This window comes from Sarcophilus harrisii, chromosome 5 (genome assembly GCF_902635505.1).
Source record: "Sarcophilus harrisii chromosome 5, mSarHar1.11, whole genome shotgun sequence".
NCBI classification, from domain to species: Eukaryota; Metazoa; Chordata; class Mammalia; order Dasyuromorphia; family Dasyuridae; genus Sarcophilus; species Sarcophilus harrisii.
This window is the reverse complement of record NC_045430.1, coordinates 95,241,306-95,268,718: the sequence shown is the minus strand read 5'-3', so window position 1 is coordinate 95,268,718 and position 27,413 is coordinate 95,241,306. Positions and strand designations below refer to the sequence as shown.

The window sequence follows — 27,413 nt, the reverse complement described above, 5'->3', positions numbered from 1 at the left end:
TTGATATTCCTTAGGTCATTTCACTTATGCATGTTTTTTCAGGCCTTCAATTCTGAACAGAAGTTCTTTTAAGACAGGATTAGCATCTTTTATGATCCTTCCCAAGAGGGAAGTCATAAGGCTCTGTTAAACATGGTATCAACTAACCAGTACCTATTGAAAACTTTAGCACTGGGCCAAGCACTTTGAAGAATACAAATATTCGAAATGGAAGTAATTTCAGGGGGGAGGTACTACAGAAGGGTGTGTTGGGAGAGAGGAGAGAGTAAGGATGTATCTTGCAGTAAGATAGGATATAATCTGAATCTTGAAAGCAGAGAAGTCAGGAGGCTTGGAGCTGGATTTGTGGGGGCAGAGAGGGGTTCCCATATTTAGTGAAGAGGCTCTGAATTGGAAGGGAGGGTTGTATGTGAAGGATAGAGAAGAGGCCAGTGTAGCTGGTTCATAGAGTCCAGGGACTGAAATGTTAAAAGACAAGGAAAGAAGAAGCAACCAGGCTGTGAAAGGTTTTAAAATCCAAACAGAGGATTTTATATTTGATCCTAGAGGTAATGGTAGCTACTGGAATTTATTGGACCTTTGTTTTAGAAAGATCATTTGGGCAGCTGAATGGAGAATGGACTGGAGCATGGAGAGGTTTAAGTTAGAAAAATCTATCAGAAAGTTATTGTAGTAATGTAAGAAAAAAATGATGGGGACTTACATCAGGGTGGCAGCTTTGTGAATGGAGAAAAGAGGGCATATTACACGCCCAAGAATAACATTCTCTCATACAAGACATATGGTAAAAGAAGAAAGGAGAAGAAAAAAAGTAGGAAGGAGAAGATCTGGCAACAGACTGGATATAGGTATATAAACATATATAGGTGAAGGATTGTGAATGACACCAAGGTTAAAGGCTCAGTTCAGATGCTACCTCCCTTGTAAAGTTTTTCCTGATCCACACAGCTTATGTTTCTTTCCTCAAACATCCCTAAATCATTTGTTTAGTGCCCACTTTGTATTTTATGTATCTCCCCCAATAGGATATTAAACCACTTTTAGGGCTTGGGCTCTTGTCTTTTTAACCATCAGAATTTATGAAGGCAGTGACTTACACAAAGTAGATGTTACATAAATATATATTGAACTAAACACAAGGGAAACAAGTCCTGATCAGTGTCTTTTAGAAGCTTACCATCAAGTGTGCAGAATGACACTTGGAAAAGACCTTTGAGATAATCTGGTTCAACAAACATAGTGCAGAGGAAAAGAATGCTAATTTGGAATGAGAAGGCCTAGGTACAAACATTGATTGTGCCACTTACTTCCCAGGTGACTTTTCTGGATTTCAGTTTCCCCACTACAAAATGAAGTGGACAAGATTATCTCTGTATTTTTTTTAAACTCTAAAAAATCCTATAACCAATGGATCTTTCATAAAATCTCTTCTATAAAATTCTTAATATTATCAACACTCTACCTCTACATGAATTCATGTAGACTTAGGGTCTTGCTTTCTGAGTTCAAGAGACATACAACTAGAAATCTAAAACATGAATCCCAGGTATCAGAAACAGAATTGAATTAGAAAAAAGTCAGTGAGAGGTTTTACAAACCTTTTCTTTCCATTACTATCATGATCCCTCCAAAGCTAAGATAGAATCCTGGGTAAAGAAGCAAAATAACCAGCTCCGTAAGTTGTCCTGTTGTTGAGAAGCTTCCTCACCCTTTTCAAAACTGTAGGAGTCCCAGGAGACAACATGTCCATTAAGGTAAAGGAAGAGGAGGCATTTCCTAAGAACTCTGGGCTCAGGATATTTTGCCTTGTGTTATCCAAAGGCTTCACTGGGACCTTGTGCCTTCACCGGGACCTTGTGCCTTCACCTATCCCTTCCTTACTCTCTATGGAACATTCCCTTCCCTCAACTGAGCACAGATATTCTACTTCATCATCTCTTATCTAGACAAAGGTGGGGAGTCTCCCCAAACTCCATGCTTAGATGGATACTAAAGGAGTGAATTAGGGGAAGAAACTGTGACTAAAACCTAAAAACATAAATCTGATTTAATTTGTAGTTGTTCAGAGGACATTTCTAACTGCCCAGCCAAAACTAAATTTATCTTTCCCCCAATATAATCCTCCACTCTCTGAATCATTCAATTGTTATGGTCTTGTTGCTGAGCTGAAAATATAAAGATTAGGGAAGATTCATTCTTTTCTTGAGCTTTCAGTTTTGTAGAGACTAATTCAAGTACAAGGCAGGGTCAACATGAGGCAGAATGGTTGAGAAATGTTTAGTTTACTAGACTGATTTGTTTTCTTCCTGAGAAACATTTGAAATATGAAGCTGTTCTTGACAGAAAAAAAAAAAAAAAGATCAAAAAGTTGGAAAGAATAGAAAGATTAGACTCTAAGGGAGAAAAAATATAATTACTAAAGGAAGGCTAGCTGGGAAATGATCCAGAAGACCGCGGAAAGGTATGGAAAATAAAGGCAAAAAAGAGACTATAGAAGTTCAAAGTCAAGCAGTGATACCTTTAAATGTGGTAGAAATGCATTAAGTGGGCTTGATTTTTCCTTTTTGTAATTACGTTAAGCTACACACCCTGCAGACCAGTAATGGGACTTCTCTGTCTACCCTCTTTCTTCTTCTATTCATTAAAATACCAGTTCCTTAAGAGAATGAATTGTTTTATTCATTATATTTGTTCCCTAGCACAGTGCCTGACAGACTTAATAAATGCTGGTTGGTTGAAGCATGAACCTGGCTGCTGAGAATGAACTTCTACTCACCAGCAATCAGGGTCTGGCTGGACAGCTAAGAAAGAATAGATAACTCCATTATACAAAAGTATGGTCTTTCTTATTTATGGGAAGTATATATATTCCAAACATACATAGTAGCTCATTTGAATTTTATAATAATCCTATAAGTTTGAAAAATGATTGCTGAAGACACAAAATAAAAAAAACCAAAAACAAACTTGAACTCAGTTCTACAACTAGCCAGTGACAAAGCTTAGATGAGAATTCAGTTCTCCTGAGTTAGGACTCAAGGCTAGAGTCCAGTATATTTCCTATCATACCGTATTTCCCAAAGGAAACTTAAAGGTTGTCTAGTCAACCTCACATTATATTTACAGGTGAGACCAAGAAGGGAAGTAACTTGTTCAAGACAGTAAGTGAAAGTTGTTGATATTTGAACTGAAGTATCTGGACTCTACATTTTGTGCTTCAGCCTTTTCATTATGTGGCCTCTTTAATAACAACAAATAATGAGAAGCGGACAAAGTCTACAGTTCTACAGCCAACTAACATGCCAATGGCTTTCTGAAAGAGAATCTGAGGGGTCATGGTATTGAAAGCCATTTATTTCCTATACAAAACACAGACAAAAAAGTGGCCTTTCCCAAGAAGGCAGACTTTTAAAGAGATAGGATGGTTGCTGGGGTGGGCACATCAACATTCAGTTAACAATGGAATATTAAAAAAAATAATTTTCATTTCAAAATTGTAACTTGTGGCAAACATACAAAAATGTACTAAACAAGCTCAGTAGAAAACAATAAGATCTTCAAATGAGACCAGGGAAAAGTGCGATATGAGAAGGGATGGGATGGGGATAGGGGAAGAGGAGAAAGGATTTAATACAAAACTACCTATTACAATACAGAAAAGAGTATAAAATGTTCCTTTTTTTGGAACTTAAGTACAAAATGACACTGACAGTTCATTTTCATTACCCAAGCCTAAGGAAGCTCTTAAATGGTGGGTAGGAGGGTGACAGAAAGAGCAGAGATTTTTGCATCCCAAGTTAAGAAGCTCAAATTCTGTCTGTGCTAGAGCTGAACAACTCATTATCCACTGTATGCTGCACCCTCCACCCCTCTCCTCAGCCAGAATTCATTCAAGTTTCAAAAGGTTCTGTCAGAAAGCCCATGAATACCCTGCATACAGGGCTTGAGCTGTGTGTGCTAGAGCTAAATTTGGAAAATGGAAACAAGTCTGCAGGCTGACTTGTGACTGATGAACACATTCAGCTTTTTTCCCCCTTTTTTAAAAAAGAAGCATTTCCTTGTGAAATACATATATTACATTCTCTGTGGTTAGAAATATATTTAAACTAACTTGCCACAGAATGAACTGGACCTACATTCATTCATTCAATGCTGGAATTTTATGTTAAAGACTGAGGTCCTGTCTCTTGCTCAGAAATGTGAGCCACTGAAAACGTTGCTTTGTTGCTTCTCTCATCTGTTTCCTCTGTGGGTTTCCCTATCCCACAAACTTCCATCCCAGGCAAAAATCCCACATCTAGGGAAAAGGTTTTTGGGGGATTAGGGCTTGCATGATACTCTTCATATGAAGTATGGGAAAGGAATGGGAGAATATGGGAATTGATGAAAATCAAATAAGTCAGCTTCCATGTGGAGGAGTTGAACAGGAACAGTGGTCCAAGTATGTAGCCAGAATTCCAGTTTAAAATCACATTCTTGTCCACAAACTTTGACAGCTGTGTATGGGTAAACATGCGGATGCACATACCCTTATCTCCCAATAAAACCCAAAGCTAATGGCACATCTGAAACAAAAAATAATTTTCAAGCCTGTTCAGATCTTAAGGAAACTTGCAGGGCCCATTTTGGTTAACAAGGACTGAAGGTGGTTAAAGCCCTTTTAAAATATGGCAGAACTGGAGAAGGGGAAAACAGTCTCTCTCTTCAGCTTGAGAAAAATCCCTTACCCTCTCTTTTCACAGCACCAAAGTTACGTTGCAAAAATAGGTTCTGAGATACAAAAGGAAAGGCAGGTGTGCTTGTGAATGCATCTTGCCAGGATCTGGTCCAGGATTGAAGTTCTTTAGGATTTTTAAAACAACAACAACAACAACAACAACAAAACAAGGTAGGAGCAATTGTTCTCAAAGCCTCTTGTCCAGAGATCTTGGGAATAGCTCAGAGCTGGTCCCCCACAGGATCAGTGATTGCTGACCATGGTGGCTTTCAAAGAAGCTTTCGATGGAGGATCTCCCAGACCATCCGCTTCCGGAAGTATGGCATGTGTTGCTAAGGAAAGACAAAGAAACATGTTCAGGTTTCTGAAGATCTCTTAAGATTCTCCCCTTCGCTCTCATTCATGGTCCTTTAATGACAGTAACTCAGGAATACATTTGCTCCATCCTATTCTCCTCATTTCTTCTCTCTTGATTTTTAAGAATTTGCAATAGTAATGAAATAATCCCTACTTTATCCTAACTGTATGTTCTTGATTTACTTATGTTCTTTCATTCTTCCGTTTCCCCCCAATTTTCTACCTTAAATGATATTGTAGCTCTTTCACTGACTAGGTGTATCTAGTATATCCAAAGTTCTTAGAAAGAGTAATGGATTTCATTTCCCTCATCCTGATCTTTGGCTCCATCTATGAAATTTCAATGTTCAATAGTTGCTATTCTAAACTCCCTTGACTGCTTCTTCAAGCCTTCTACAATACCTGACTTTTAATCTTAGGTGACCCCTATCATCCAATTTTCTTCTACTCCTCAACTGGTCTAGGTCACAAATCAATTTAATGCCAACCTATAGTGAATCACCTGAGATAAGCCCTGGTAGCTGTTAGCCAATCCTCACTGATTCCATTCACTGTTCCAAATCTCTTCGTGTATCTTTTAAGTCCTAAACATATTCCAAACATTCCATGCTTATAGTAAGTGACATAACCTTCCACTCGATTAAAATCATGGTCACTGGACAGGAACTCTCTAAATTCCATTTAAATCTTCTCATCTAGCACTACATACCCTTTCCTACTCAGTGTTTGCTGAATTGAATTTCTTTCTATTCCAGAGTAAGTTGTATCCCTCCCTATCCATTCCTTGCTAAGGTTACTTGTGTCCTCCCTCCCCATCTCCTCTAAGACCTTACTCTAGACATTATCCCCTCCCCTCTCATGAGTCCTCAATCTTTTTTTCACTCTACTGGGTCTTTCCCACTGACCTACAAACATGTTCAAATGTCCCCAAATCCTAAAAAAAAGAAAGAAAAAAGAAAAAAAAAGCCTTGTCTGGAGTATTATCAGTTCAGTCATTTATCATTCTATCACCTTTTGTTGCCAAACTTCTAGAATAAGTTGTTCAAAGTGAGATTAGGTTTCTAATAATGTGTCACACTTGTCTCCACAGCCATTCAGAGGTCATGGTAGAGACAAAATCACTTTAAAATGCTACATATAATATATATTATATAAGGCTTTTTTCAACCTAATTTAAAGCCATACACCAAAATTTCAAATAAAGCCAAACTCACTAATCTTGTTTCTAATTTTTTGAGGGGGAAAGGGGAAGGAGAACTGGAAAGAAAGAGAAGAGGTTCTGATTAAGTCCAAAGTTCCTAGTTTACAACAGGAGTTATGTCCCTTAATGGAATAACCTAGGCTAACTTTGTCTTAATCATCCCTTTCAGCCTATATTATCTGGAATAACAAGAGACTACTGCATCATAACTTACAGGCTGGAGTATATTAAAGATCATGCCATCATGCCAATATCTAGAGCAGTGTGTGTGTGTGTGTGTGTGTGTGTGTGTGTGTTTAATTTTGCAGCAGTCTGAAGATAGGAGGGCTTTATACACCTCTTTCCCCATGATCTTATCTACTTACCTGTGTGAAATTGATTGGTCTGTCTTTGGTAATACAATCGGCATATTTACAGGCAAACATCCCACAATCACTCCCATTCATCTGCTGGGGAATTTCCTAAAAGAAAAACAACTCATACTCATCTAACTCCTTATTCTACTCTTGGATTTAAGTGAGCCTCAAGGGGTAGACATACCAAGTGTATAAAGGATATTTATCTGTGGGAGATCATCATCTCCTGAATGTACCTACTACCTCTCTCCCAGAAAAAACAAAAGAAAATACAACAAAGAACTAAGGACAGAATGTGGCATTTCAGTCAAGGATGTAACTTTTTTTTTTAATTTGTAGCAAGAATTGTGTTTCCACAGCCTCCTCTTAACTAGCATTTACATTGGTACTAGTTTAGTCCACCTGAACTCCAAGAAGATATAACAAAATCCTCAATAATGCTAATTGTTCTGATTTAATGGTGATCATTTTAGCAAAGGAGGTAAGGAGTTTGGGATCCTAGTATCTGAAGGTAGAACTGCTAAGTCTGATACTAAGAACAGAGAGGAGGATTTTCTGGGGATCTAAGTTAGGGTCCCAGCCTTAGAGCTTCTAGGATGCGAAAACAGAACAAGAAACAACATACCTGGCTTTTCTTGCTGAAAAGAAGCCAGCCATTAGTATCAAATTCTTTCCTTTTCTTGTCAAGGCTCTCTTGTTTTAGGTACTGTCTATAGGAGTTGAAAGAAAATGATCAAAATAAGATATATGAACTAAATTCAAGGTTCCTTCCAGCTTTAAAACTTTTTAAAAAATAATTATCTTTTTATTTTCAAAATATATGCAAAGATAAGTTTTCAACATTCACTCTTGCAAAACCTGGTATTCCAAATTTTTCTTCCTCTCCCCTCTCTCTACTCCTATCCCCTAGACATCAAGTAATACAATACAGGTTAAAAATGTGCAATTCTTCTAAATATATTTCCACATTTATCATGCTGCACAAGAAAAATTAGATCAAAAAGGAAAAAAACGAGAAAGAAAAAAAAGCACCAGTTTTGAAACTTAATGATTAAAATATAAGGCTACAGAGAAGTCTGATCATAGGTTTTTATTTCCCAAACAATTCTGTTGTTTATACATTAAGAGTCTACTTTCTCAGGTAAAATATATCATGCTATTTTGGGGCTGGGGTTTGGGGGACTGAATGGTACCTAAGAATTGCTATGCTTCCTCTCTGGGAATTTTGGGGGTACTTCTTGGTTTTCAAATTGTCTAAGATGCTTAAAAATCAAACTTGTACCTTCCATGTGACAAAAACAGAGATGAGTCAGATATGATCACCTTTATCTTGTGAGCATTCAGGAATAAATTGCTATTTCTTTTTAATTTAGTTTAGCCCTATTGAATTCTGGGGACATGTTGGTAAGAACTACATTTCTAGAAGAGTCTAGTAGTTAATGACATTAAGACAACATTAATACTAAGTTTTATTACCTTGTGAGAGAAATGTACTCTGAATTCTATAATTTACCCCAACTAACAGGGCAACAAGGAAAATGTTATAACAAGGAGGAAAGAACCCTAAACTGTTATTCAAATTCCAAAGATCAAGGAACACTGAACTTAGAGATGTTGATGTTCTCTCAAACACTCTAACCTCCCCATTCTTAAATTAACCTACTCACCTCCCATGATCTACTCCATCTTTAGTCACACCCTTGGTCTTGTCATCATCCACAGAACTATGAAATCCCTTTATTACAATCATAATCCAATCTTTCAATGCTTCACTCCTATCAAGCCTATTTTTTGTTTTCTCTATGGCCTTCGATCCCTCTTTGGGATTCTCCTTGGCTAAAGCCTGCATTGGCTTCATTTTTCTCCCTTCTCAATCTTAACCCTTTAGTTAATCAGTTCAACACTACCCTTTCTTCAACTCTTGAATCCCTTGTGTCCCTGTCCTATCATTGATTATTCTTTTTATTTTTTTTTTCTGAGACAAATGGGGTTAAGTGACTTGGCCAGGGTCACACATCTAGGACGTGTTGTCTCAGGCCAGATTTGAACTCAGGTCCTCCTGACTTCTATCCACTATACCACCTAGCTGCTCCTCATTGATTATTCTTTACCAACTCCAATCCTGAATCACTACTAATTTGCAGTTCTACTCACCAGAGCAATTTCTCAAACTCTTTTCAAACTCCCACCTTCTACTCATCTTCACAACTAAGGACACTACTTCATATCATTCACTGAAAAAATTGAGGCCATTTGCCATGAGCTCCCTCTTCTCTTCATTTCAAAACTCATCAATATCAACAGATCCTACGCATCTCTCTTAAGCAAATTGCCCTTACAATCCTTTCATCTTCCTTTTATCTTTACTCTCTCCTTAACTACTTGTTCCTTCTCTACTGTCTGAAAACATACCTAAGTCTTTTCCATCCTTAAAAATTTCTTAATAGATCCTAATAGCCTCTAAATCATCATCTTTCACAACCAGACTCCTAGGACAAAAAGTGCCTATACTTTCTTTCCTACATTTTTCAACCTTATGTAATCTACCCTTATTAACTCATTACTCAACTGAAATCAAAGCCACCTTTGATATGAATCATTTCCTGATCATCCCCAATTTACATTGCTTCCCAAAGCTCATGCCATGCTCTGCAAATTGTTACCTACAGACCTAGATGTAAAGTTGCCTCCTCTTACACAAGATTGTAAACTCCCTGTCAGCAGGACCTATTTCACTTTTGTCTCTGTATCCTTAGCATCTAGCAGAGTATCATAGAAAATGCTTAATTATATTAATTTAATCTTTCTCCTATAACAAAATAGAAGTACTAAGATCATTTTAATTTTAAAAGTTTCTTATTTGGAACATTGAAAGAGTTATTTACTGTTTTCTCCCCATCCAGCTCAATTTTTAATATTATTGTTATTGGGGAAGCTAGATGGCACAGTGGATAGAGCATCAACCTTGAAGTCAGGAGGACCTGAGTTCAAATCTGACTTCAGACAGTTAACACTTTCTAACTGTGTGATCCTGGACAAGTCACTTAACCCCAATTGCCTCAGGGAAAAAATTGTTATTACTTTTATTACGTGTTATAGTTATATATTGATGGTAAATGACTTGTCCAGGAATAAAGTCACTATGTATCTGAGATGGAACTCAAACTCAGGTCTTCTCGACCCAGATTCCAGGCCTTATCCATGATGCTCCAATGTGTGTATATATGTTTGTCTAGATATATACAGACATAAATACATTCATTTATCAAAAATATGGAATATATACACATACAAAACATATATATATATATATATATATATATATATATATATATATATATATATATATTTATTTATTTTTATGCACACACACACATTTTGCATTTATATAATACCCCATTTTTTGGTGAAAAATAAATATGGTTACCAGACACATTCTCCTAATTTCCTAATAATTTAAAGCATTGGAAAACACCACACATGCAACCTGATATTTCATTTCTTTGTTCACAGCTCTCTACTTACAGCAAGATCCTGCAAGCTTCACTGTTTATTCCACCCATTGAATCATAATAGGTGATATACTTCTTCCTAAAGTCTATTACCTAGGAAAAAGAAAAGACTATGTTTATAAAGTAAACAAAACAGGTTTCCTGAACTTTCCCTAATCAAGCACTATGTTGGGTTATGAGCTGGGTAACCTTGTAGTCATATCTGAATTACAGAAAGCACTAAAAACCCAAAGTAAAGTCTATGCATCTTTACATCTTATGAGCTGGTCTAAGATTCTCTATGATCTCAATATTTTAAATTATAAAATATGGATCAGTGAGGGAAAAAAGCAACCTGATAAAAGCATCATTGAGATTACTATGCCTAAAAAATAGTTATGTAATAGCAATATGACTAACCGTGCCAGTGACTAATGCTGATAGTGCCTAACACATAATAGATGCTTAATAAGCGTCTCTCGATTGATACTGAATCCTGTTCTTTTATTATGGAAATTCCTTATGGCCCTTTACTATTTACTCCTTTGACATCTTTTTGTTGATATTTCCTACATCAAGAATATTTCTGTCCTCAGAACGCATATAGCATTTTTTTCTCTCTTAAGTACTGAATACATTTTATCCTATATTATGGTTATGTGTGTATATTCTTATTTTCTTTACTGAATTGGAAGTTTTATGATAGCAGGAATTGTAAAATTTATTTTTGTATTTTTATGAGCACTAAATTCATTATTTTATACTATATTTAATAACATAAAAAAATACAAAAGTGAACAGTAAGCTAGGAAAGGTTTTGCTTTCCAATTTAAAAAAAGTAAATCTGGATAATTTCACAAATGTGTTGAACTACATGACTTAATCATATAAATCATTAAATCAGTAGGCTTGCATGGTAAATTAAAATCACAGCTTCAAGCAGAAAGTAAGAGTTACAGAGCTTTTGGTACAGCACTTCTGGGAAATCTTAGTCCTCCTTTTATTCTGCAACTTGCTTAGCTGCTCTCTTCCTCTTTGTTTTTAAACCCCACCAAAAAAAATTCTAGTTTTCTTCAGTATTCTAATGTCACCTAATTCTGACAGTATTTCCTTCTCTCCAAACTGTAACCCTTCTTCTAAAGGTCATTCTAATTTTTTCCTCGTCCCAAGTGAAGGTGAAGAACTACTATTCATTCTTCATGTCCACGGTTCTTTTAAAATTTATCAAAGGTTCTCACCGCTAAACACCAGTGTACTCCCAGGTGAATAGGTACCAAAAGAATGTCCACAGAAAATACATCCACTTTCTTTGTCCATCGTTTCACTGCCTGATACCCAGCCGTTTTTAACTTGGTAAAAAAAAAGGTATTAAATGCATGGACACTTGGCATTCCCTTTTCTTTACTTCGCTCCATTATCATATTCATATAGAAATTGATGATCTGGGGAGGAAAGAGAGTTTGCATAAATATTATATTTGTTTTAAACAGTTATGTTATATATAGGAAAAAACCCCCAACAAATCATCTACTAAGAACTGTAGTATGTTTCCCCAATCAATTTAGTTTCAGTGCAAATACTCTTGGTCTGTAAAGACATTCAAGGATTCTTCGCACTCTTACAATTTTAGATCAAAAGAATGAAGGGTAGTTAGTGGCAATATAGCACATATAGAAAGGAATGTGTGTGCATGTGTGTGTGTGCGTGAGAGAGAGAGAGAGAGAGAGAGAGAGAGAGAGAGAGAGAATAAATTAGTATACTAGAAGACAGGTATAAAAGAAAAGAGGTTGGAAAGATGAATGGAGAAAAGGAATGAAGGGATTTCAGAAATTAAGACTTGAGAGAAAGTCCATAGGTGAGCAAAAAGAGAAGTGCATGTGGATTAATCAGGCACATCAACAGCCATTTTAATCAACTGGGGCTATGCTGACAATTAAAATACATCTTCAATATATCTTAAGCTCATGCTTATTAAAGAATGGTCTTAATGAGGTCAAGATCAGAGGCTCAATTCTGCCCAAAGGCAAACTCTGCTCCATGGCTACACACTTCAGTTTAGTCTATCACTTTGCAAAAGTTCATAAGGAAAATGGTGAAGGTGTGGATGTCCCTGTGTAAAATTGTCACTAATACTAAAAAAAAAAAAAAAAAAAAAAAAAAGCAAACAAACAAAAAAAAACAATTCAAAGCACATGATAGTGGCATCATTAATGCCAACTTGATATAGGAAAGATAAAATATGGTATACAAATTATTTTTATCTCAAGCCTGAAATGAAAACATAAAGTACATAACTAAGTGCTGCTCTCCAATGAGCCTGTTTAGTTAGCTTTCCCCATTTTTTCTGATTCTGTTATGTACCCAAAATCATATTGGATGGAAGAGGTAGGAAAGCTATATAGAAGAGATGTATGACTTCAGCAGTGAAGGAAGTTCCCCTCATAGTGAACACATTTCCCACTATTCTCTGTAAATCCAGAACTCCCTTGTACAGAAACTTTCAGAGGATAGTGTGAAAGGCTGCTGCATGCTGCTTATGACCAGCTGAGGCCATGGCAGAGTTTGCCAAAAGCCAAGGAATGAATGGGCTGCCTGACCCACAGCCTGGAAATATGACTAAGAAAACAGGGACATTTTTCAGAATGCTTTTTGGGGAATGGGAAAACACCCCCATCCTTTGACAAATATTTACACACCAGGATGCCAAAGCAATGAGCTACTGCCCTTTAAGCCAACAGTAGACAACTATATACTGGAGCAAGCAGCAAGAAACTTCACCAGGAACAGGAACATGGCCTAGAGAAAAGCCATACAAATGTACAACCTCAATGGTGGGTGGGTGCCATAGGGAAAATGGACTGGGCAAGGACATCATACTTCCCATAGACCTAAGAGAGACTGAGCAGTGATGGGTCCAGAAGGCTCCAATGCTACAAGCTTGGGTAAGGCCCAATAGAATTTTAGTAGTCATTAAATAATTAAAATGGGCTGAATCTCCCCTTCCAGGGGTCCTCAAATCAAACTTTTTAAATAGGGGGCCAGTTCACTGTCCCTTAGACTGTTGGAGAGCCGGACTATAGTAAAAACAAAAACTTTGTTTTGTGGGCCTTTAAATAAAGAAACTTCATAGCTCTGGGTGAGGAGGTTAAATATCTTCAGCTGCCACATCTGGCCCGCGGGCCACTTTGAGGACCCCTGCGGCTTAGACTTTGCAGAGGCTGAATTTGTAACATCTAGCTGTGGAGGGTGATACTACTACAGGTCTCTTCTCTATTCTCAGTGAAAAGAAAACTGATAAAAGAAGGTATTTCAGGGAAGCAGTGTCTCACCTGTCCAATAAATAAAACACCATGCTGCACCAAGAAACTAAATCCCTCTGTCCACCAAAGTTTTGTGTTGTATTTTTTAAAGTGATGTTAATAAAGTAGGTAGAAACCAAATATTAGTAAGCACTACTTAGGTAATATGGCAAGATAAAGTATGTGAATAATAAATGCTTATTTACAAAATGGTAGAGAAAGGTATTGAGAATGAAATAACAAAGGACCCAAAAGCAACAATGTTAACCTGACACTGTAGAAGATAACTGAAAATAAAAGCTTTATTAATATAATATTGCAGGGTAGTTCTTCTTGAAGTAACCTATTTTCTTCAGGATAATAATCTTTAAAATATTAATGTTTGATTTAAAAATATGATGGGAGGTAGGATAAAAGAGGATGAAGAGTTGTGAGCAACTCCTAACCCACACATAGTATAAAGTCAATGCTCTATGATGAAATATCAGTAAGATTCTTTGTGGAACATTTGAAGTTTATCATCTTCTCTGAGTAATATAGTCTTGACAAAGGACAACCATAAACACTGCAAACTACTTGATAAGAATTTGGGAAAACTGAAAAGCAAGTTAGCAGAATTTAGATTTGGACCAACTACACCAACAGACCAATCAATCGCAAAATAAGATCATAATGGATACATGATCTAAATATTAAAGCTTACATTATGAAATTTTTTTTTTTAAAGAACAAGATTAGGAACCTTCATCTATAAGAAAACAAAAAAGTTAACAATTTGAAAGTCAACAATGAAAAAAAAAAAACCTAGTAAGAGGTAGTTAGGTGGTACAGTGGATAAAGAACTAGCCCTGAAGTCAGAAGTACTCAGATTCGAATGCAGCCTCAAGACTCCCGACACTCAGTAGTTGTATGATCCTGGGAAGTCAGAACCCTAATTGCCTCTCAAAAAATTGTAATAAAAGAAGAACAGTACTTACAGACCTAAAATCACATCATAAAGTAGTAATCAACAAAACCATTTGATACTGGATTAAAAAAATAATAAAGTAAATCAGAGGAAGAGATTAGAATCAAATACAATCCAAATAATTATCCCAGGCTTCAATAAACCCAAGATCATAAACTTTTTGGGGAATGGCACCCTATTTGACAAGTTCTGAGGAAATGAGAAAGCAATTTCACAATAAATACACATTTAAACCAACATCTTAGACCATATAAGTTCCAAATAAATAAGTACTTAACTCAGATAGAAAAGTCATAATTTGTAAAATAATGGAACAATTTTTAATCAAATAAAAGATAGAATTAATCACAAAAGATAAAATATAAAATCTCAATTACATGGAAATTTAAAAGGATTTCATGGGAGGGGAGAGGTGGGAAACAAACCTAACTTAACTAAGACAAGGAAAGCAGCTATTAAGGGGGAAATATCTGTTTCAAGGATCCTTGATGTGGGACCTGATGTCCAAGTTATACAGGCAATTCACACAAATATATAAGACTCAAAAGCATTCATTTATAAGTGACAAATGATATAAAATGATTTTCAAGAAAAAAATACAAACTAATAACCATCATATGAAAGAATGCCCCAAATCATTAATAATAAAAGAAAAAGAAATTAAAACAACTCTGAAACTTCACCTAACATAAAGCAAACTGATACAGATTAAAATGGAAATAGTTTATGTTGAAGGAATTGTTGATGACATGTGAACTTGTTCAACCATTCTGAAAAGCAATTTGGAACTATGTAAATAAATGACTAATATGTCCACATCCTTTGAACCTTATATGGTTCAAGACATATCCTAAGGTGGTTGTTCCAAGTTCCATATACACCAAAATATTTATAGCATTTTTGTGGTAGCAAATAACTGGAAACAAAGTAGATGCCAATCATCTGAAAAATGACTAAGCAAATAGTAAGTACATGAATGTAAGGGAATATCAATTGTCAATAAGAACTGACAACTATGACAAGAGCAGAAAAGCATGAAAAGATTTACATGAATTGAAGCAGAATAAAGAAAGAAAAGAAAGTCATATATACAATGATGACAAAAACCACAAATAAAAAGAACTGAAAGTGGATGTTACAAAATTACAAAGAATAAGCATGGCCTTAACAAAAATATATTAAAAAAACACTTCCCTCAATTACTTTGTAGATGCCCACTGATGTGAAACACGCATGTTTTCAGAATTTTTTTTTTCAATGTCTCCTATTGATCAATTTTATTTATTCTTTTTCTCTTCTTCCATTTAATTTTTTTTCTTTCTGTAAGCAACTTTTTTGTTAAATAAGATGGCTGTCTGGGAGAAAAATGGAGGAAATATAGGTGACATAAAAACAAAAGATATCAATGTTTTCAAAAAAAAAAAAAGGGGAAAAATAAGAACTATTTATCCAAATCACTAATTAAGGATATCTTTGGCAATGATGACAAAAAAATGGAAGAGTCAATGTTGGAAGAAGGGTTGCAGAAAGACAAACTCACTAATAAAATGTTAAAGCTGTTACTTGTAAAGCACCCTGGAGAGTAATTTGGAATAATATTAAGAATGTCACCCTATGGAGTTCAATAATGAAGAAGGATGCCATATACACCAAAATATTTTAAAAACTGGAAAAAAGTAGATGCCCATTGAGGAATGTTGAAAAAAAGTTATGGTAAATAAATGTAATGAAATATTAAGAAACTAAGAATATAGGAAAATAGAAAAGTATGGGACAATTTGAATAAACTGATACAATTGAAGCAAAGAGAACTGGGAAATAATATACAAAATTATTACAATATTATTCCAACAGTATATAAGATAACTGAAAATACAAGCCTTGTTAATTAATACAATATTGCAGTGTAATTTTCTTGAAGGCAGCAATTTTTAATAGTAACCCTAAAAATATTTAATACTTAATAAGGTGGTGATGGGGAAAGATAAAATTAAGGCCAGTGTTGCCTCAACTGCTAAACCCTCAGACAGTGTAAGAACCAGGAAACAATATAAACAATTATTAGAACGAATTTGGAAAGAGCATTAGCAGAACAACTGATTCTGCTATCAGTTGTTCTGATTAATTGAATACTGTGAAATCAATAACTAAATTCAGTTCCAAAGAAAAGATATGAGAATATACTTCTCCTCTCTTCTTTGAAGGGATGAGGGACTATGGGTATTGAATACTGAATATAATATTGGACACAAAGTTCTGATTAATTTTGTTTACTTTTTTTCTCTCCCTTTTTTATTCTTTGTTAGTGAACCTTGGGGAGGGAGAAGGATTATTGGGAAATGTAAATGAAGCAAAAATCAAAAATATCAACAAAATTTTAAAAAATAAAATACTTGATATCTCTCAGAAAGGAAATGCCACTGTCAATATGGTTAGTTGGAGGCACAAGCGATAAAACAAATATCACTCAGCACCCTCTATCTTTTAAGGAGTTTTGATGTCTTTTATATGATTTTCATTTTCTAACAACTTTTCTCTATCCCATTTTCCCCCAGTAAACCTAATAACAAAAGAATAAAAAAGGGGAAAAAAAAGTCTTGGCAAAACTAATTAACACACTGACCAAGTCTGGCATACAATGTTCCACACTCACAGTTTCCTCATTTTTGTAAAGAAGTAGTGAATAGTCATTTCATTTCTCTTGTCTTTAAGCCTAAGCATGGTCATTATAATTTCATAGCATTCAGTTTCATGGGGTATTTTTTTGATTGTTATTCTTCCTTCCATTTACATAGTTGTATATTGTTTTCCTGGTCTCTGCTTACTTTATATTGCATCAGTTTAAATGAATTTTCCCATATAGAGAAGGTTTTGTAATTGTAATGTTAGATCACTGAAGATAGTCTTTCTTTCAATAAAGTTCATTCTAAAATCAATTCATACTGGAGAGCCATAATATCAGCATTTATCTGATTATGGTTCAAGAATTACAAAGAGTAAGAGGTGCATAAGAAAGGTGCATAAGCTTAGTGGCAAGGCAACTGGGGGCAGTAAAATATCGCTGGAAGAGCCAGTGGTCCAGATATGAGGCATATACTAATCGTAACTGGGACCCCAAGATAGAAGGTCAAAAGCTAAAGAGGTTAAAGTTTTCAAGGAATAGTGTTTAGTTCTTGAAGTAAGGTAACTGGAAGAAGATGGCAGGAGAGTACAATGAAGTATGTTTAAATAAAGAATGTTCTGAAGCCTTGGGGTAGCATTTTATTCCTAAGGGGAAAAAAAAATGAACCTTTTAGATCTTATCTACAGATTTTTTGTTTTTACTTGTTTTTTCTGTTTTTCAACTTTAAATTTTTCATTTTTTCATTCACAAAGTCAAAGCATTACTAGTGCCCACTTTTCCAACAAGAAAGTGACACTCAAAAATTTCAAGGGATCTGACAAAGCAGAAAGAATGTGAAACAAGGCATAACTGTAAGTCAGAGAATGCTTATTGCTATTACTTTTGCTCTGCAAAGTTATTTGTTCACCGATAATAACAATAGTTGCTAACATTTAGAGCACTTTTAAGATTTACAAAGCTCTTTACATGTATTAATACTCCAGGGGAAATAGCTACAATGATTATAATATTCATTTTATAATTGAGGAAACTGAAACTGAGAGAGGTTAAGTGCAATTGAGGAAACTGAAACAGAGAGGTTAAGTGGTTTGCCCAGGGTTACACAATTAAATCAGTGTCTATGGTAGGATTTGAACTCAAGTGTTCTTGACATTCACCTGGCACTTTGGCTACAGATTCTTTGATACCATCCAAACAAAATAAGTCAACATATCAGGAATATACAACACAGAGAGATCAGGACAAAGCTCTGCTTTGCCCTGACCAACACACGTGACATATCAAAAGATTGTTCTCTAATGAAAATGTAAGTGAAAAACTGTCAAATCTATCCTTCTGCTAAAGTTTCAAAAGACTTCAACATCAGTTCTCTAAGGTCAGTGACCCTCACTAATCTGGAGTTCCCTATGGGAACCATTAAGAAACCATTCAGAGATTTATCTCAGGACTACCACAGTGAAAATCTCTTTATATATAAATTACAGTGGTGAGCACATTGTAAGAATTCAAGAAGCACCAGAGTGATGATTCTCTTAAATTTCCTGGTTTCTCTTCTTTTTATGAACATCTGAAAAGCAGTTTAGTAAACTCAACATATCAACCATATCTGCTGTCACATGCAATATTCCATATCTATAATATTCCACACTCTACAACAAAAGGAGGAAGGTGCATTTTCTCAACTCTTCTAAAAGAGCATGACATGGTATTAGGTTTAAGATTTCTTGTTCTTTCCAGGTCTGTTATCATAGTTCTATATACTGTTTTGTTTGATCACACATTTCACTTTACGACAATTTACATAAGTCTTTTCAGTGCTCTGAATTCTTCACATTTGTCATTTGTGCTGAGCAGTATTATTACATTATGTAAATAGACTATAATTTGTTCATCCATTTCCCAATCTGTATCTCATGGACACTTTATTTCCAATTCCTTGACACCACAAAAAGTGCTATGAATATTTTAGCATAGATTGGAGCCTTTCTGTCTCCAACTTTTGGAGTATATGTTTAGCACATATAGGTGCTAATATCAAAGGTATGTTCATCTTAGGGATTTCTCAGCATAATTTCAAACTGTTTTCCAGAAAATGACTTAATTTCAGCTTTCGCAATAGTATATTACTGTGCCTATCTTCCTAAACCCATTCTAACTTTTTGACTATTTCTGTATTTTGTAATTTTTGGTAAATTACTGGTTGAGAGATGAAAACTCAGAGTTGTTGGAATTTGCACCTCTCTTATCATTACCTTGCTCGATTTCCTTAGCACCACTTAGGTTAAGTTGTTGCCCACTGAGGAACTGAAATAATCCCATGTCCATGTCCACTGCCAATCTGCCAATTCTATAATCCTGAGCAGTTCCAGACACAAAAGAGGAATCAAGCATTTAGCATTCTATAACTGATTCTGCCACAGAAATTATGTGACCTCTGGTAAAGTTCATTCCTTGGCTTCCTTAATTAGTGATATAATGGGAACACTTCCTCTACAGCACAGGTTTGAAGAATAATAGCTGGTGAAACCAATAGTTGTGATCATTGACTTCAAGAGATGACATTTGCAAAGTAGACAATTTTGTTTGTGCAGGCAGCTAGAGTTTCAGCATTGTTAACATCTGCTGTGTGTGTTCTAGCTGTAATCTTCCCAACTTGTGCTGCTTATGAGACAACCTTTTCCCTACATTCTCTCTTCGTTTGGGGGAAGTAAGAAATGCAGTACTTGAAACTCCCAGTATTTTGTTGCTCTGACTCATTTTGGCAAACACTAGTAGTAATTATTTAAGATCCATAAACTAGAACCAGAAAAAGAAATGTACCCAATTGCCACCAACTCTGCCCCCTAAAAAACAAAAGCCCACCAAAAAAAAAAAAATAGAAGTTGGCAAACAGAAGTTAGATCACTCCAGGACAGAAGTTAGATAGGGAGGAAAATCCTTTAACCATTCTGGCTTTTCTAGTAGACATGACCATGAGCACACTGGGCTACACAGAGAAATAAAGTAGCCAATGCTGATTTACATTTACCCTAGGTAAGTGTTTTCCACTGAAGTGCCTGAAGGGCTTTTATCAATTTCTTAATATAGATGATGTTGTACAAACCAACTCAGGTACTCTGTGGTAAGCAGATTTCCCCTGCACAAAAAGGAGGCAAAATGTCCAGCCTGCCCCAACACAAAAGCCACAGGAGTCCAAGGGACTTGCTCATATTTTTGCTGCTCTTTGATCATTAGTAGTGGCCTGCTCCTCTTTTAAGGGAGTCACCCAGAGATGGAGTGATCCAATGGCTTTTTGTACAAATGGAGTAAAAAACAGAGTTCTGATTTCCACTCCTGATTTAATGAATGATTTTTGCCACAACAGCTTTTCAGGTACAAAGTTTGAATTTCTGTGAGTTCCGCACAGCACCAGAGGGAGCCTTCCCTTCTCCTTCCTGGGTCTCAGTTCTCCCATCTGTAAATGGGGAGAATAATACCTGTCAGCCACTTCTTCTGATGAGGAAAGACTTATAAATCACTGAAAAGTGCATTTTTTAAAAAGGTTATGAATTCTCTGTTAATAGAAATACCTGTTTGAAGGGAGAAAAGGAGAATTTCAGAAAGAAATAGAGACCATAATTTAGTAATGAAGTGATGTCTTTCAAAGTGGGTAAAGAAATGCCAGGTCATAATTGTTAAGTTCTTCTCACAATGTATGAGGATGAGATGTGTGGCTCTGTGCTAATCTTGGGCATTTGTGCTTATCTTCAGGGATGACAGTGCTCTTGAAAATCCTCAGAAGACAGGTGTTCCCTTCATTTCAAAAACCTTCCAAACTCTCGTCCATTTATTTGTGGCAAAGTGGACTGTCTCAAGTAGATGAGGTAAGGGAACTTACCTTCTCCCTCTAAGAGTTTACCAATTTTCCATTCTCCTCCACTAAATAATGCCTTGCCACAAGCTTGCCTGACCCCTTTTCCATGAATGTGAAGAAACAGGTCCTTCAAGAATACAAGGAAATTAAAAGGAACTCTGATAAATACTTCTTCAATAAGGGCTTTTACTGAAAAAGCAAACAGCAAGAACTGAATTCAGGGATCACTCACTGCTTCCCCCTGAATGGCTCTTTTCAAGTATAAAAAACCCTACAATATTTGGCTCTGTTAGTTAGTTTACTCACATTAATAAAGGAGGAGGGAACAATAAATAAATAAAATCATAAATTTATGTCTTCAAGCCAAAGTAAGGCAGATGATTGTCTTTTGGCTCTCATCTTCCCCAATGATATGGTCAAATCTTTATTAAAAAAAAAAAAAATGAAATTATCTACATTTCCCAATCTATCTCTTCTCCCAGAGAACCATTCTTTATAATAGCAGTTCTTAATATATGATCTGGGGACCTTCAAGACACTTTTAGGGGTCCATGAGGTCAAGACTATTTTCATATTAATCCTAAAATTTTTAATTTCCAATACAATAAATAATGATAAATATAACCCCTATAAACAAAAAGTCTGGGACAAGGGTCTTCTATAATTTTCAAGAATGTAAAGATGTCCTATGACCAAAAGATTTGAGAATGGCTTCTTTATAATAATAAATTATAAAAATGAGAGGGAGGCAGAGAAAGCTGTTTAGCAAAACTGAAATTATACGTAATATTCCATACCCCTAGTCCCCATCTCTGTTAGAATGAGGGAAAAGTCAGGCTAATTTTTTTTGACACTGCTTAGTCCATAGTCCTAATGCTACTAAGCAGAGTTCAGATAAACAAGCCTAGCATCCCTGGGAGAAGGAGAGTTTCAGACTTCTTTACCTTTCTCTGAATCAAAATATCATAATGGGAAAGTAATGTGTCACTGATATGCACATTTTGCAAACTAGCCTGTGATGAAATAAAAATAGGATTAGTTTGAATGATATGTGCAGTAAGTAGCTAGTAGGCACAGGATGGCATGTCATCCAATCAAAGCCACAGGGCTTTAATTACTTGAGACAATATTGAAATTCAAGAATCTGATACTAATCTGAAGGTTCTTAAAAAGGCAAGATCTGAGGATCTACTTACTCTATTCAGAGGGACAAAACTCTTAAGTTTGGCATTCCTCAGTAAGACTGAGCCTTACTCCAGATCCTGAAGCTTAGGAGCTCTCTGACTAATTATCTAAGTAAACTTAAGAATTAGATATCAGAAACAGATGTCCAACACAGCTCTCTTCTCTGACTTTAAAACAATCTTCTCCAAATCAGACAGATCCCTAGTTGTTTAGGTGAGATTAAAAATAAGATTGGAAAGCAATTCACCTGAAGTTCTGAGCTCAAATGAGAAAAGACCTAGACAAATATGAATCTTCCTTATTAACAATGTGAGACAGATCAGTACACCAATTTCAAAAGAATTCTATGATGCCTTTTTAAGAACATCAACTGCTTTCAGCAGTAACACAGTTTGAAAGCCTTATTTTTCACTGGACACATCCAATTGAAACTGGCCACAAATCCCTATAACAATTCATTGAGTTATATTTACTAGATTGTTTCCTCTTGTCATTTAACCACATCAGGAAGGTAGGTATACAGTGAGTAATGGGATAGGATAGGAAGCATATTTAAAGAGTACATAGTCTTAGAGTACACACAAATAATCCTCTTATGCTATTTTAAGATAGAATGAACATCAACTGATTTCTATCAAGTCCCTGCTTAAATGTTGAACTTGAAACTTGAAAGTTACTCTATAGCAAAATTAATTAGGACCTAGTATGAAATTGAAAAGAATTTTCCAAATAAATTCTGAGCTGAAATGGTAAGCTTCAGCCTCTTTCTCAGGGATTTAAATTCTTGTACCTATCTTCCAGCACTTGACTCACCTATCTTGAGAGACAAAAAGAGGAAATAAAGACCAAAAAAACCAGAAGTTGATTTATATGGAAAAGTATAGGTTTTCCTTATAAAGTTGAAATGCTTGACGATAGTATAGGAAATACACTGGCTCATGTGATGCTTGTTCAAAGGAAGATAGCTGAAACAAAAAGAGGTTTTCAAAAACTAGAAAAACTGGACAAAGAGGAGGAGAAAGGAATTTCTTGAAGAAGTCAAATCTGGCCTGTCACTTTATTAGCTGTGTGACTCAGAGCCAAGTTCTTTAACTTCTGTCTGTTTCAGTTTTCTTGATATATAATAGGGATAATAATAAGCACCTACCTCTCAGAGTTGTTGTGAGTTTTAAATGAGATAATATTTGTAAAGTACTTCGAACAGTGTTCACCACCTGATGAGTACTTAATCTTTGTTCCTCTTTCTAATTTCTAACAATAAGGGAAAAAACAAAGCTAGTCTATAAATCTACTTCTTAGATTCACTGCCCATTTACTCACATTCCACTTTGCCAAAAGGGTTTAACATTGAGACAGATGAGAAATTACCTCATCATTGAGCCAGTTCAGGTTGTTGAGAGTCTGAATGTCCTTGCGGGTGATAGTCAGACGGAATGCTTCACTGAGAATCTCATCCTGGTTTCCATTACGGAATACATTCTTTATTTCTTTCTCCATTTCCTAAAGAACCAAAGGGTGTTACCAATCAAAAAAATGTCATTTTCTGAAGTTAGGAGTCAATTTCCATTAATCCTTGTGCCTCCTCCTCCTCCATCACCACCAGGCTATAATCTTCACTGAGATGCAAAGGAATGCTTTCCTATCCTTCTTACCTATGTTTTGTCTTCTGTGCCTTTTCCAGTAGACTCTCTATTTAAAAGTTCACCACTGCATCTTTTCCTCCCCTTATTTTCCCTTTCCTCCTCTTCATTTAGTCCTTTTCTTTACTCTGTGTTCCAATGACAGGGACCTCCTTACTGTTCTTGAAACAAGACAGTTCCAACATCTTCCACCTTGAAGAATTTTACTTGGCTGTCTCCTGTGCCTCAAATGCTTTCCCCTCCTCATTTCTGCTTCCTGTTTCATTAAAGTCCTAGCTAAAACCATCCTTCTACAGGGAATTTTTTATTATGTTCCTTAATTTTAGTGCCTTCCCTCTATTGATTATAACTTATTTATCCTACACAGAGCTTGTCTGCACATAATTCTTGGTTTGTTGTCTCCCCCATTGACTGTGAGCTTCTTGAGAGCACACAGAAAGCAGAGACTATCTTTTGTTATTTTTTGTATCCCTTGTGTTTAGCACAATGCCTAGCACATAGTAGGTATGTAATGAGTATTGACTGACAGACTTCTACATTAGGGTCAAACTAATGTTTTACACTGTTATCTGAGCCTGAGAAAGTGTTCCAATTCTCTAGCCCAATTTTGCTTCCAAACATTCAGTGCTCATTAAGTCTTTTAGTTTTAAGCTCCAGGCCAAAATATTTTCAATAAGGAAATATATTTGTCTTAACGGTTAGCAAGTGCTCCCAGAAAAGCAGCCTTTTAAAGAAATTTAATTTCCTAAGATAGCTATGTTTTTCCTGGCAAAATATATATTTTGGTAAGATGTACATCACCTGCTATCAACAAAAATTTGTAAAGATTAGCTAGCAGCTCATTAAGACATGCAACATTTTTTTACCTTATTCTTTGGAACCTTTATGTGTATCTTTAAACACTAAAAATATTAAAAATTCACTGGGAGAACTGGGAATAAAGTATATAGCCATTAATTTGGTAATGACTAAACTGTAATGGAATTATTTCTCAACTGTAAGAAACAATGAATATAATTAGAATTCAGAGAAACATGATCTGATGATCATCATCTGCAAAATAAGAACCAGGAAAACAATACGCACAACTATAACAATATAAATGGAAAGAACAACAACAAAGAAACTAAATGTTGTATAATTTTAATGTTGTATAAGTTAATATATAATGGCCATGAAGAAGAGAGGAGAAAATGCACCTTCCTCCTTTTTGTACAGAACAGACTATGAACAGAACACAAACCACATCCCACTCAGCTAACGTGTTGGTTAGTTTTGCTAAACTGATTTTTTCCTTCTTCTGTTTTCTTCTTAAAAAAAAAAAAAAAAAAAAAAAATATATATATATATATATATATATATATATATATATATATATATATATATATATATCCTTCCCAAAGGTAGATGGATCACTGGGAAAGTAGTACATCTAAGCTAGGGAGGAGGTATTCAAAAGGAACACAGCCTTAAGGCAAACAAGTAATCGTCTTATGATTCTTAAAGAAGCACATTTCTGAGACCCAGAGTGCTTAACAATTGATATCTATTGAGGCCTTATCCAAACATTTAAGTTTAAGGTACATGGCAAAGTCAATTTCGAACAAGTGTGAAGTAAAAAAGAGATTCCCTGGATCAAATCTGAATTAAAGTTTTTTGGAAGTTAATATGATATAGAAATAAAAGTGTGACTTAGTAAAAAATAAATACTAACATTTATAAAGGGGGCTTAAATGAAGAAACCAGGGTTCTATAGCAACATTTTACAGTAAAAGCAGTGAAAGTGAAATGCTAGAAATTCTTCTACTCTTTTGCTTTCCAAAATAATCTCTCTTTCCAATATAGCAAAAAATAGGATATAATTGCTGGTTCATTAATATCTTTTGGATGTAACTCACCTCTGTGAGTTCAGGAAACTCATCTTCATTATCAGTCACTCTGTCAGGCTCTTTCTCTTCTTCCTGTGTGATTGTGACAGGTATCTCTTTTTCAAGAGGCACTCGAAGATGCAGATCTATTGAATCATGTACTGAATGCTCTTGTTCTTGCAGTCTCTGAAAGAGAGAGGTCTTTAAATCAAGCCATTCTCCAATTGATAAATAGTCAAAGGTTATGAACAGACAATTTTCAGATGATGAGTTTGGAACTATTACCACTTATATGAGTGTTCCAAATTACTATTGATCAGAGAAATGCAAATTAAGACATCTCTGAGATATACTACACACCTGTCAGATTGGGTAAGATGACAGGAAAAGATAATGACGAATGTTGGAGGGGATGTGGGAAAACTGGGACACTGATGCCTTGTTGGTGGACTTGTGAATGGATCCAACCATTCTGGAGAGCAATTTGGAATTATGCTCAAAAAGTTATCAAACTGTGCATACCCTTTGATCCAGCAGTGTTGGATATTGGGCTTATATCCCAAAGAGATATTAAAGAAGGGAAAAGGACCTATATGTGCAAAAATGTTTGTGGCAGCCCTTTTTGTAGTGCCTAGAAACTGGAAATTGAATGGATGCTCATCAATTTGAGAATGGTTAGGCAAGTTGTGGTACATGAATGTTGTATATGAATGTTATAGAATATTATTGTTCTGTAAGAAATGACCATCAGGATGAATACAGAGAGGCTTGGAGAGACTTACATGAACTGATGCTAAGTGAAATGAGCAGAACCAGAACATTATACACTTCAACAACAATACTGTATGAGGATATATTCTAATGAAGTGGATATCTTCGACAAAGAGAAAATCCAATTCAGTTCCAATTGATCAATGATGGACAGAATCAGCTACACACAGAGAAGGAACGCTGGGAAATGAATGTGGACTACTTGCATTTTTGTTTTTATTCGCAGATTATTTTTACCTTCTGAATCCAATTTTTCTTGTGCAAAAAGAGAACTGTACGGATCTGCACACATATATTGTATCTAAGATATACTTTAACATGTTTAACATGTATGAGACTGACTCCCCTCTAGGGGAGGAGATGGAGGGAGGGAAGGGAAAAGTGAACAGAAGTGAGTGCAAGGGACAATGTTGAAAAATTACTCATGCATATGTTCTGTCAATAAAAAGCTATAATTTAATTTAAAAAAAAGAGAGGTCTTTAGAATCAGGAGGTGGTACTCTAATTGTACTTAGGCCTACTATATCTATGTGGCACAATCTGGATAGAGAAAAAAAAACCTTCTACTTTGGTTTTCCTCAGCCTACAGAATATTTGATGGACTTAACATACAATGTACCATCTAAGCTGTTATAACAGACTTCAACCCAAATCAAGATGCTCTTTTTTGAAATCTCAATTTGGCTGGGCTGATAAGTAAGGCTTCTTTAATTCCCTTACCTGGTTTTGAAGATGTAATGCCAGAGCTTTCTGTTCTTCAATTTTACGTAATCTCTCCCGTGCTCGGGAATCATAAACGCTGGTTCTAAGAATTGGAAATAATGACATCTCTTTAGCACTGAATATATTTCAGATGAATATTAAGAATGAAATGCTAATTATGTGAATCTAAATACAATTCTTCTGCTATAAAAAGAGGCTGGAAATGGACAGAATCTGAGGTTTTCTCTAGCTCTTTATCTATGATCTTAGTACCCAAGTCCGAAAGCCCCTGTATAAACTTCCTACTATATTAATTTTTTCATCTTGCTCCAGAACACAGTAACCTCACAGTACTGGTAATCAGAAAATAGCAAAATTTTTTA

The 27,413-nt window shown here is 35.5% G+C and overlaps 1 protein-coding gene across 9 annotated transcripts in view; it reads right to left on the bottom strand.

Moving 5' to 3' along the window:
- Positions 1-3,333: 3,333 nt before the first annotated feature.
- SENP1 (SUMO specific peptidase 1) overlaps positions 3,334-27,413 on the bottom strand; it is a 78,945-nt gene continuing 54,865 nt past the window's right edge. For 8 of the 9 annotated variants that reach the window (XM_031938037.1, XM_031938034.1, XM_031938033.1 and 5 more), the window contains 8 exons: positions 27,049-27,133; positions 25,588-25,743; positions 23,418-23,549; positions 11,361-11,564; positions 10,157-10,236; positions 7,257-7,341; positions 6,641-6,736; positions 3,334-5,049 (listed from right to left, as the gene is read on the bottom strand). In XM_031938037.1, coding sequence (XP_031793897.1) covers positions 4,987-5,049; positions 6,641-6,736; positions 7,257-7,341; positions 10,157-10,236; positions 11,361-11,564; positions 23,418-23,549; positions 25,588-25,743; positions 27,049-27,133 — 901 coding nt within the window. In that variant the 3' untranslated portion in view covers positions 3,334-4,986. Of the gene's footprint in view, positions 5,050-6,640; positions 6,737-7,256; positions 7,342-10,156; positions 10,237-11,360; positions 11,565-18,106; positions 20,466-23,417; positions 23,550-25,587; positions 25,744-27,048; positions 27,134-27,413 lie in introns of those variants that run through there. The other variant, XM_031938038.1, reaches the window with a different exon arrangement.